Below are 12,615 nucleotides of genomic sequence, written 5' to 3'. Positions count from 1 at the left end.
AAAGAGAACTATTATAAGGCATTGCTGATTTGCTTCTTTTCGAGAATGAAGGGATTTGAGACATGCAGTAAATTAAATTTATCATAATACAGGTGGATTAACACTGGTCCCTAGGATTGTGATATTATAATTAAGCCTATAGAATTCCACACTTTTCCTGATGTGCCCTATTCATACATATAAGAGGATTATTACGCTCTGATTAACCAGCCAAGGTCATTGACTTGCTGTGATATGTTGACTCCTTTCGGAGGAATATTGTACTAAATACACTTTCATCTCAAAACATTGAGAAACTTACTGGAAGTTAGAACAGAGAAACATGTCCATCTTTAAGTTAAAATGGACCAGACGATTGAAATGGAAGAAGAAGATCAGCCTGCAGCCTCCAAATAGTAAATTCAAAATGCGAAGCAGCAAAAACCAGTGTGCCAGCTGAGAAAGAATGCAATGCGTGCACGAAATAAAATTTATTACGTTCTGGTTTGTTACGTTTGCTAACTTAATAGACATATACTTGTATATCCATTCAAAGGTTTATATATATACATGTACATGTGATGCCTTGTGGTTATAATTATGGTTTTCAGTGAACAAAAAGTAATTGAAAAATAATACACAAAAAAAAAGTAACGAGAAGATATCAAATCTGCATGTCTTTCTTTTGTGTGTGCAAAAACAGAAATACGATACTTGTTTCTAAACACCTGTCAATGTGTGAGGGATGAACACACAGTTTTTAAGTGCACATCTTGGGTTTGCATTCTGCGGTGAGTTTGTGTAGAGCCGAGCGTTTTGTTACTGTAAACAGAGACCAATTACGCATGCTTTCCGCACATGCTGCTCACATGGAACGGTAGACCTCCAGCAGAGATAAAAACACAAGACAGGCATGTTCCTGCCGGTTGGCAGCACTGACATGCTAGCTTACAGAGAACTTCACGGACTGAAACATTTCAAAAGTCAATCTAAACCGAGGGTGAAAAGATCAGGTCTCGGTAATCAAGCGTTTTATATTGTCTTATCCAGGCCTATTGTTATGGTTCAAAAATATGTTTACATATTTGAAATGATACGTTTCGCAGGCGATTTTCAGGTTTTATATGTGGTGCTATTTAAAGCAGCAGTTACAGGCCCACTGAGCCTTTTGTGATGGGGTTGATTATTACTGAGATGCTGACAGACCTGTCAGTATACATGTACCTGGTGACCGGGTATGGCATATCAGTCAATATAGATCTAGATATACCCCGCCCAACACATATCTGTGTTACGCTGATAAACCGATATGAAAACAATATGTGTTACTATTTCTACAAGAAGTAAATGTCCTGCAAGTTCGATGGACAGTGTGAACACATATCCAGGAAAAAAGAATCGGTTCAACTGATGAACCATTGAAAACTACATGCGAATGATTTGTTCAGATTGTTCTTTGAGTTACTTCCTGATTGTTAAGATCAGTGGCCGGTCAGCACTGTACCAGTTCTATTTATAGCTTGATATCATAATACCAATTCTATTTATAGTACCAGTTCCATTGATAGTGTGACGTTAGTGTCATAATAGCAGGCCAAATGGGCCCGTATTGTTCATCTTTCATTCAATCTGTTAGCAAGCACATCACATCTGTGACCTTCAAAGTAGGTTCAGGCCAAAGCTATTAAAACAACTGTTTAGATTTCATTACTCTGGACCCTTGCCTTTGTTGCTAGGGGATTTTCACTTATTATATATACTCATGCTACTTTCAAAGTTGGCCAAGGTCATTCATTTAGACAAACTTTATTAGTATCTTTTCATTTAGAAGTTATTTAAAGAGTTCAAAACATATGACCCCTGTGATCTTGAACGTTGGTCAAGGTTTCATTGAACAAACTGGAAAGCCTTTATTCTGTATATATATGTTGCATTCTATTTTATAACATTCAAAACTTGATGACATTTGTATTAGGGACATGATAGTAAATATGGCCTTGTCATCTATATACCCAGTATTCATCTGTATAGACCTACACGGTCAAAGTACTGTACCTACGGTAGCCCCGCCCAATGCAACAATTACACACAGTCAGAATGTCAACTAAGCTGTGATGAGGTGACTGAGGTCAGGGTTAAAACAGTCTATCAATCATTGACCATCCCGGCTCGGACACGGACACGTATACAAGGACAATTAAACTCAAGGTCAATCATTTTGGTGTTGAGATATGTAAGATTGCATGCTTGCTTGCTCAATAAAAAAACATAATTTGGTCACAAGTCAACATTCTGCTGTATTTTTTTCCCTAGTAAAATTATGATTGCTAAGTCATAGCCTAATAATAGTGTTTGCCATATGTTCGTTTTTATCTCCATTTCGTTCCCGTTGTAGAACCTGCAGCTGTTAGTCCTTGCGTCACTCAGTTAACTCAATCACCCCTGAAATTTCATAATGCACTAATCCAATCTTTGAATTGGAAGAGTTCAAATGTGTCTTCAGGGGTGAATGACTTAAACAAGACACTTACAAATCAAGATCCGCTGGTACACAATGATTTTGCAGATTTTATGACAGTTTTCACGAGAGCAGATAATATACATACAATGCAAGCTAGTGGAAAAAAAAGTAAAAATAAGTTGTTGTGCTTTGCTGTACTAGTCGGTGAAACTTGAGACCACTAGTGATGGTGTGTCCGGTGTACTTATTGAAGAAATCAGTTCTAGTGTTACATATTATGATGAAACTAGACCCTAACCAGATATTGTGATGTGCTCTTACATTGGTCACCCTTGTCAAGTCTAATCGGAAAATTTAGGAATACATTTAGATCTTATCTTTTCATTTCACATGTGGTTGAGTGGTAATTTTATCCCCCCAAAAAATTTCCATATTAAATATAAAAAAACTGATTGTCCAATTCATTTTGATGCACAGAAATATGAGTTGATTTGAGTTAATTTAAGGAAGTATCTGTGGTCTTTTTTCGACCCGTTTATCTATAGGTAAGATTTGTCCCTATTTTTGACCTATCTAAAGGTATCTCAGTCTCTTTGTGGAGGTAACGCGCGCTAAGTTCGTCTCTCCGCCCTCAAGGGTACAGATTTAATGTCTAATGCCCCAATAATCGCTTGTAACTACAATACCATGCCGTACAGTTTCATCCATTGCTTGTAGGAATAGTTTAAACACATGGTTGACATTTCTTCGTGTTCAGTGCTTGTCTGTACTCTGTTGAAGCTAAATCTTGTATCATGGACACTTGTCAGGTGTAACAATTCACCTGCTGGGGCTGTGTCCCCTTTTGTCCATATTCTGGGGCCTTAGACAAGGGACATCTTTACAGCTGGTTTGGGGCTTGATGGGAAAACTCATTATCCAATATCTGGCAGCTAGGTGGTCTATTCCTTGTTGTTCACAAAATTACAGCCAATTTACATATAGCTGTCCCATATTCTATACATAGAAAGTGATTAAAGTATAATGAACCTGTCTGGGTTAAGCCATGTAATAAACCTGTTCTAGATCTTAATACAGGCACTGTAAACATTCCTCTACAGGCAGAAATACAAACGAGACTGATGAAAAAATATGATAAATTATAAAGACAGTAAAAAGGCTTGTGATTAATTCACAATTTTTTTCTTCAAATTTCGTTTAAAACAAATATTTAACTTGAAGTAAAATGTTATGTAATTTTTGGACACTGTTTGGATTTGTTATTGAGTCAATGTTTACACTTCTAAGAATAATGTTCCTGTCTCTTTGTATGTTGAGAGTAACACTGCGAGCGTGTTATACTGACTCTTTGTACCGAGGAAGCAGTGCTGTGTAAAAAGTACAGGTTATCTTATTGAAGTGACATACATACGCCCTGACTGGGCAACATTAAAAACTCACTTTGATCCGACAGATACGATGTACATAATTACCTCGCGGGGTGTTATTATGCAAATGAGGGTCGTCACATGTGACTGTGTGTGACATCAGCGGTTTTCGTTGAGAGAAAGGATGTCATGCTTCAAGGTCAAGGACGAACTTCAAAATAGTTTTTATCGTATATTGTGTAACACCATAAGACAAGTCTCACATGTGTTTGGTCTGGGAATGTTTAAGTCCCGTTGTAGTGTAAAGTCTGGGAATGTACGTGTAACACTTGAATTATGGAGAAAGCATCCTGCCGTTAGTTTAATTTTCAATTCAAAATATTTCAAATATACTGGTAAGTGTGCTGGCTATATAGCTATAGCATAGCTGACGTTCCTAACACTGTGTTGAGGAGAAGGGAAACCTTTAGGTGCTGTGGAATAATTTGCAGGATTTATGCTTTTCGTAATGCCAGCTGACATTTGAACCTGTTTTTCTCCACCTGAGTAATACTGCAACAGTTATGACAGGTGTGTGATATGCCTGGGCTGAGATGACAGGTAGGGAATATCGCCACGCAGGGATACACCTGACTCTACCATTTAACACTGCCTAGTTCCTGTCTCATTTACCGCCCTATTTAGGACTGTCCAACGATGTCCACTTTGTGAACAGTCAATTGACCACTCCTGGATCCAGGATACAGGAAATTTAGGACAAGTTTTCAGTGACCTGGTTAAAATTTTCATTGTGATGCTATGAACACCTGTGACATTACAGGTAAGAAATGTGGAGATACAACGACTGTTTTATTACCTCAAAGTTAACATACGATTTATGAATCTTTGAAATTCAGCATTACTAGTGTCTCGGGTGAAAATTGGAATTCTCCAGATTTTCGGGGACTAATTGCAATTCTGTTCATTACCTATGTGTTAACCTGAAGAGTATACCCGTGTTTCACCTGTGACGTACCTGTACCCGTGATTAACCTTCGTACAGCTGACCATTACAGTGATGACTTGAGTGTCTATTGTACGTAAGGTTATCAGGTTACTAGTAAGATTCCAGCCAGGTGAAATGTCATTGATTTGTTGATGTAGTGTGTTACACCTGTACTTTACCTGTGCATGTAGACAAGTCGTCACAGAAGGTATACATGAAGACAGGTGTATAATGATGAGGACATGTGTGTGTATAATGATTGTATACAAACACTGGCGAGTCAGTGACAGGGTAGCTATGTTAGGGGGTGGACCTACCCAACACCTGGCCAACTTTATCTAACTCCTTATAGCTGACCATACGGGTCAGTGCTAATTACAACTAGATCATTAACTAATTAGTCAACTGGACATGTGTGTGCTGTGACTGGTGACTGAGTTTCTACACCTGTTATCTACTATAGTGTGTATAACTGCCTATAGAGTGCTGAGGACGGGGACCTGTGACCGTGTGTAGAAGCCCCTGTGCTGTATAAATACTAATCATGGCACCATTCCAGTGGATTAAATGTCTCTAACCTCAACATGGCCTGAGGTCGGAATCCACCATTGTCAGCGAACTGTGTATCGGACCTTGTTCAATACCGTTTTACCTGGATAATCAAACGGACACAGATTGGAGGGAGCTTTTCATATATCATGTCCTTACATACCAGATTTTCATCAGTCCACGTCGGTCGTGGATCGCTGGGGCATGGTGAACTGTAAATAAGTATACCATATCGCCCTCTAATGTTTCATAATCATGTCAGGAGATGAGTGATTGTGTTTAAATTTCTCACCAACATAATTGGAGCCGATCCATTTCCGTATACATGTGATTATTTGTTTAGTCAGATATCGGTGACGCAGACAAGTCAGTCAAGTGCTGACCCAGGGTTAAAAAAATATTGGAATTTAGAAGAAAAAATATATATTGTCAGTGTTAACATTATGGATAAATGGTGCTGGTTGGTAATAAGAGGTATGTGAGAGCATTGGAAGTAAGTGTGTGTATTCTGTGTTGTATGGAGATATCCACCGACACTGTACGTGATAGATGTCATTCAGACCTGTGGTTGTGCAATGAAATTGCCCGTGAAATGTGGAGAATGTGAAAAATCGTAAAAAGTGAAAAGTTCAAAATTGTTTCTCCTTCTGCATCGTAGAGTTTGTAATGTATTAATGATGTACAGAGAACAGCAGTTCAGAGAAGTTCTTTGTCGGGTTAATGTTCACGTCGGATTAATGTGATTCGGGAATTAATGTATGGGATATGCTCCACATCGACAGGATTTCTGGTGACACAATGAAATTTTTGGATTCAGTGTATCGTACATGGTTGGTGGTAAATTTATGATGCTCAAGCAAAAATGAAAAAGAAAATGGTATCATAGCATTTCTCATCAATGTCAAGCTTCTGAGTGAGGGAGAATGAGTTCGGATCGATCCCCCTCTGAAGAACTCAACGGAGACCTTTGGTCATCACCGTTAATGCACTACACATCGCCGTTTGATGACTTCAAGGAATTGTTTGAAGACATCGATGAAAATGACAATGTCTTCCAGTTTCCAGAAACACCCAAGACGTCCAAATTAAAGAGTAAGTTCAATAATGATATTTCAAGGAATTTCAAAGTAATTTATTCAAGATGATAGTCAATGTTTATGTGATGAAGTGGATGACAAAGTTGCTTTCAGATCCGAAGTAGTCTGCAGTTCTAATGTTTTGGCTGCTAATTACTGACCCATATATTCCTGACTGACCGATAGGGAAATGGTTTTAACTGACCTTCAGGCATTGTTTCTAGCTGACCGTTGGTGACATTCTTGCTGACCCTCAGTGATGGTTTCTATGTTACCCTTGGGATATTTTACCTCAGACCCTTGGGGATGGTTTCTCCCTGACCCTTGGTGATAGTTTCTATCTGACCCTCAAGATAGGTTTCTATTTGACTCTTCTAGGATGATTTCTATCTTACCATTTGGAATGGTTTCTGTTTTAGGGATGAGTTAGGGATCAGGTGACCTTTACAATACTTATGTATAGCCACACACAATAAGCTGTGATTTCTCCAGGGTCATGTTTACCCATACATAAACGTCACATCCAGAATTTCGGCATCTGTCTGCTAATTAATTAGCACCTTCAAAGAAACATCTGCTTGGTTTTATTTTAGAGACGTGTGCCTTGTAACATTTCTTTATCCGCAGCACATCAAGTACACAGGCGCATATGTATCAGATATATATTTACATATACATAGTAATATCGAGAGTATATATTCATACAAATACTTCGTAGTGTATTGTATATATATTAATATATATACACATGTTAGTGTTTTTGATGTATATATATATATTTAATTAGTCATCTGCACTGTTATTAAGATTAATTCCAATTTAGTATCACGATGAAAACCTAATTGCATAACTAATGTTCTTCACTAGCGTAATTGGGCATGTTTTGATGCAAATAAGGAAGCGAGTTAATAAACATCAAATGATTCATGAATATTCATGGAATAATATACTATTGTATTATCAATCATGGAAATTAATTATGCAGAAATGTGAAGTTTTAGCATGATAGAATATGTGTTGATACATTTTGTTGACAAGGATTTAAGAACAGCGACATATTACGTGATAGAAACGTCGATGGCCGCAAAAATGTGCAAAGGACGCTTCAAAGCTTTTGTTCTGCTGGTTGTTGGCCCGCAGTGATTGACATTGATAACTACAAATCAAATGTGTAACAGACTCAATTAGACCTAACTGGAATGACATTGCTGTGAAGGTTAGGACACATATCTGGCGTTGTCCAGGTATGATAGAGTTGTAGGCAGCCTGGGGGAACGGTGCAATATTCAATTGTCCTGAGGTACTGCTTTCAACGGTCTCACCTGCCCAGAATTAGCATAGGCATGTAGGGCTGGCTTTACTCTGTATAAATTCTTACAGGATATTAATAAAATATTCAAAAGTTAGCAGCTGTTTTAATTGGTAGGGTGTTTTAGTAATCCCTGTAATAGATTTAAGTAATCCAGAAATGATCAGTAAAAACAAAAATATAAAATGTATATGCTGTTAATTGCATGATCAAAATTCATTTATTGGGGGAAAGAATCTTTGTTTCCGTTTTCCATAGCTAGATTATAAAATAATCTAAGACTTTGATGTCTTCACAGAACTATAGGTAATCCTAGTGACAAATATCTATGTTAACACTGGTGACAAATATCTATGTTAACACGGGTGACAAATATCAATGTTTACACTAGGGACAAATATAAATGTTTACACTGGTGACAAATATCAATGTTAACACTGGTGACAAATATCAATGTTAACACTGGTGACAAACAAATATCAATGTTTACACTGGTGACAAATATCTATGTTAACACGGGTGACAAATATCAAGGTTAACACGGGTGACAAATATCAATGTTAACACTGGTGACAAATATCAATGTTTACACTGGTGACAAATATCAATGTTAACACGGGTGATAAATATAAATGTTAACACGGGTGACAAGTATCAATGTTAACACTGGTGACAAGTATCAATGTTAACATGGGTGACAAATATCAATGTTTATACTGGTGACAAATATAAATGTTAACACGGGTGACAAATATTGATGTTTACACTGGTGACAAATATCAATGTTAACACGGGTGACAAATATAAATGTTAACACGGGTGACAAATATTGATGTTTACACTGGTGACAAGTATCAATGTTAACACTGGTGACAAATATCAATGTTAACACGGGTGACAAATATCAATGTTTACACTGGTGACAAATATCAATGTTTGTTTTTTTACATTTACTGGATTCAATATTTTCAAGTCACCAATGAAGTGGAAGATGTCCGGGTCATCAAACTTAAATCAATATAGGTGTTTTTCTCATGTTGATATTTCCACCACCTAGGTTTGTAATCAAATTAGTCTGTGTGGTGATGGGCTGGCTGTCTGTTTAGCTTACTCTAACATACAGCCGTTGGGTTTATAATTAAAACGCCAGGGTAAAACTTGGGAGATGTGCCAGTGGGTCTATTCTACAGTGTATTAGTATATACTTCAGTGTTGAAATATAGTACACGCCTTATCACTGATAATCAATTGAAATTTGACTACCATCAGTTAAAGCTCTAGTGTTATCAGAAACTGGGTTTTGTACTCCGATTAAAGATCTTGGCCTTTTTTTAATGCATAATTTTGTTGTACAAGGGTCATACCTTGTCAGAAGATTCCACACCGCTGGCACCATGCTGTGACAGGCTCAAGGTCTTACTACTAACGTTATGAACCTACTACTGCCTTGATGAATCTGTCACACATTTCAATTAACCTCACCATTTCAACTTCAAATGCTGTTGGTGCTTGCCATGGTAAAACAAAAGTTGTTATTTTTGTCTTTAGATTTCTATAAAGCTTGTTTGCAGATTGCAAGTTTGCCAACAAAAACAGCATAAAAATGGGTGCAAGGCCAGAGTGTCTTGTTTGTAGTGTCCTGTGGCAGCCAAACATGACAGAAGGCAATTTTCAGAAGTGAAGATCCTATAATTCAATGGAGAAAACGGTTATGTCAGGCTTAGTTGATAAATTGAGGCAAACTGGCCTCATGACTTCAGGAACATGTACTGTGCATTAGGGATGAGATGTATTGGCTTATACATCTTGGCCCCATGGCTTCAGAGATATTTGATGCCAGGTAGGGGCAAGATGTCTTTTCCTCACGACTTCAGGGAAACAGCAATGCCTGGAAGGGGGTTAGACATCTTGGCCTCATGACTTCAGGAACATTAGATGCCAGGTAGGGGTGAGGGACACAGTAATACCTGTAGGGGTGAGATCTCTTGGCCTTATGTCTTCAGGGACACAGTAATACCTGTAGGGGTGAGGTCTCTTGGCCTTATGACTTCAGGGACACAGTAATCCCTGTAGGGGTGAGATCTCTTGGCCTTATGACTTCAGGGACACAGTAATACCTGCAGGGGTGAGATCTCTTGGCCTTATGACTTCAGGGACACAGTAATCCCTGTAGGGGTGGGATATCTTGGCCTTATGACTTCAGGGACACAGTAATACCTGCAGGGGTGAGATCTCTTGGCCTTATGACTTCAGGGACACAGTTATACCTGTAGGGGTGGGATATCTTGGCCTTATGACGTCAGGGACACAGTAATACCTGTAGGGGTGAGATCGCTTGGCCTTATGACTTCAGGGACACAGTTATACCTGTAGGGGTGGGATATCTTGGCCTTATGACTTCAGGGACACAGTAATACCTGCAGGGGTGAGATCTCTTGGCCTTATGACTTCAGGGACACAGTTATCCCTGTAGGGGTGGGATATCTTGGCCTTATGACTTCAGGGACACAGTAATACCTGGAGGGGTGAGATCTCTTGGCCTTATGACTTCAGGGACACAGTAATACCTGTAGGGGTGAGATCTCTTGGCCTCATTATTTCCGCGACATGTAATACATTGTAGGAGGTATCGGTATAGAAAACGCTATTGACAGGCTGTGGTTTTGTGGGTATACTGACAACATCTTCACGCTTGACACTTGCGGAACTGTCATGATTGAGGTCTTACACCCCATTAGATAACGGGTGCAGCCAGCTAATTATCGACAGGGTAGACCGAGTGTAGGTTTATAAGCATTATACCGGGCCACTGTATTATACAAGTGGGCATCCAAGACAGAGGGATATTAGTTAAAATGTCAAGTATTTAACATAGTATCCACATACAAAAGATGTCATTTACTGTTTTGAAATAAATTGTACGGTAACGAGTCTAGAAACATATCTGCCAGTGGTGGCATATGGTGAAAGGATCAGTTTGGGTTGTTGAGGTGTAATCAAGGGATATATTACTAATGGGTGATAGGTGAAGTGGCGCCTGATAATTCCTGAGTGTCGAATCGTGGCCCACCGTCAGGTATCTCCGACTCGGAACAAACAGGCTTAGGGGGATGTCGTAACGGTTTTTTGTTGGGTACCAGCCAAGGCATTGGTGATCATAGTGTTCCCGACTTATCACCACTGCTAACAAATCTTAGACAAATTATTTGTTCTAGATGATAAGTGGGGGTATCATACCCAGTATGTATGGCATCCAGGGTCTGTGATGGGGACAGCCTGGAGATATACTAATTCTCACTGACCAAATGTAGCCAGTCGCCATGTTATTGGACAAAACTTCATAACAAAAAAAATAAATGTATTCATGAGTACATAGTTTCAGCATTGTGCTCCAAATGTTTGCTAGGACCTGAAATTGACAATTGATATCAGAAAAGTAGCTCTCAGTTACAAAAACGAGATATTTAGATTTTCACATATTTTTCAGTCAAAGCATGATACTGTTAAAGGCTTTCATATAGTACTACATGACATGTGTAATATTTCGTTGAGACTATTTCATGATGGATCATGTTGAGTCAGACAACAGATGTCAACATGTCCTTTAATTTGCTCTATTTAAAAAACCAAAACAATAATACGTGGGGACGATGAGATTTGCCAGAGGGAAATATTGATCACTGATTATATATAGTGTTATCTGGGGCTTAGGTTTACCCAATATCTCTCTGTTATTGTTAAATTAAAGGGTTGATGGCAAATAACAGCGTGATTACATTTCATGTAGTGCTGTAGAATGTTCTCATTTGAAAACCTTCTCTATAAAAAAATTCGGATGTTTGGTGGCGATACGACATTTAAATCGACGCTAATTTCCCACCGATTGGATCTGGGTCACACTGACAGTGCTTCCACCAGCATATCTTACGTTAATTTGATCTTAAAGTTTACCGTGACATCACAGTTACAACGAGTAATACAGAATTGTCTTTGTCATCCAAACTCTGTTTACAGATAGTTGGTAGATCTACATACGATATCTTAGATAGATGGTCAATCTCTAACCTTAAAGCTTACAAACAGACCTGTATCTATAATTCCAGTTCAATTCAAGCTGGAATGGTGTTTAACCTATATAATCTAATCCTGGGGGCGAACTACAGGCCTTTAAATACAGATCTATACTCATCTAATACCTGCTCAATTCGGCTCAGAATGGTGCGGAAACTGGAATGTAAAAGCTCATCGGTCGGATCATTGTACAAATAATTTTCATCAGACAGGTTTTTGGAGAAACGTTAATGTATATCAAAGTATCAAATCGCTAATTTCTATTTATGGCATACGTGATCAATGGATCTGAAAGCTTATACGTGGTATAGACGTCAGTGGAGACGTCTATCAATACGCTACCAGGGAAAATTTCAAATAAATCTGTCAGGGTTTGATTTCTCCTATACAGGTCTCATCAATGCCCATATAGATATGGATAAATACTAGAAGTGCGTATCTACTTATACAAATATCTTAATCTGTAGGTACATATGTTCCGATTACATATATATAGATATACACAGAGGAATGATTTATCAATAGAAATATTAGGTCTGACAGGAATAATTATTCCCACAGACCTCGCTAGACATATTTCACATCAGACTCAATTAGGACTGTTTGGTGTTTTCGTAATTTTCAAATTTAAATCTTCTCTTTTTGGGGGTCGAATTTCGGACAATGTATTAAATATTAGCTGTAATTGATCAGTTGACTTTGTCATTCATTCTCTGCCAAACTAGCCTGCTACTGAGTTCAAAGAAATTCAACCCCGTCATGATATGCAAACTACCTGAAATTCATACTACAATTGCGATTCAAAACGAAAATCAAAG

At 38.2% G+C, this 12,615-nt stretch overlaps 1 protein-coding gene across 14 annotated transcripts in view; it reads left to right on the top strand.

The window, feature by feature from the left end:
• Positions 1-12,615, top strand: part of LOC110463560 (CLIP-associating protein 1-like) — a 143,213-nt gene that overhangs the window by 45,561 nt on the left and 85,037 nt on the right. Inside the window, exon 1 of one of the 14 annotated variants that reach the window (XM_021518239.1) lies at positions 4,039-6,433. The exons of the other annotated variants lie outside the window; for them this stretch is intronic. Within the exon in view, the coding sequence (XP_021373914.1) occupies positions 6,265-6,433 (169 nt within the window). The 5' untranslated portion in view covers positions 4,039-6,264. Of the gene's footprint in view, positions 1-4,038; positions 6,434-12,615 lie in introns of those variants that run through there. 14 annotated transcript variants of the gene reach the window in all.

The sequence above is a fragment of the Mizuhopecten yessoensis genome, unplaced genomic scaffold (genome assembly GCF_002113885.1).
Source record: "Mizuhopecten yessoensis strain PY_sf001 unplaced genomic scaffold, ASM211388v2 scaffold10917, whole genome shotgun sequence".
Taxonomy (NCBI): Eukaryota; Metazoa; Mollusca; class Bivalvia; order Pectinida; family Pectinidae; genus Mizuhopecten; species Mizuhopecten yessoensis.
Note: the sequence above shows the minus strand (reverse complement) of the source record. Positions and strands in the feature narration are given on the sequence as shown.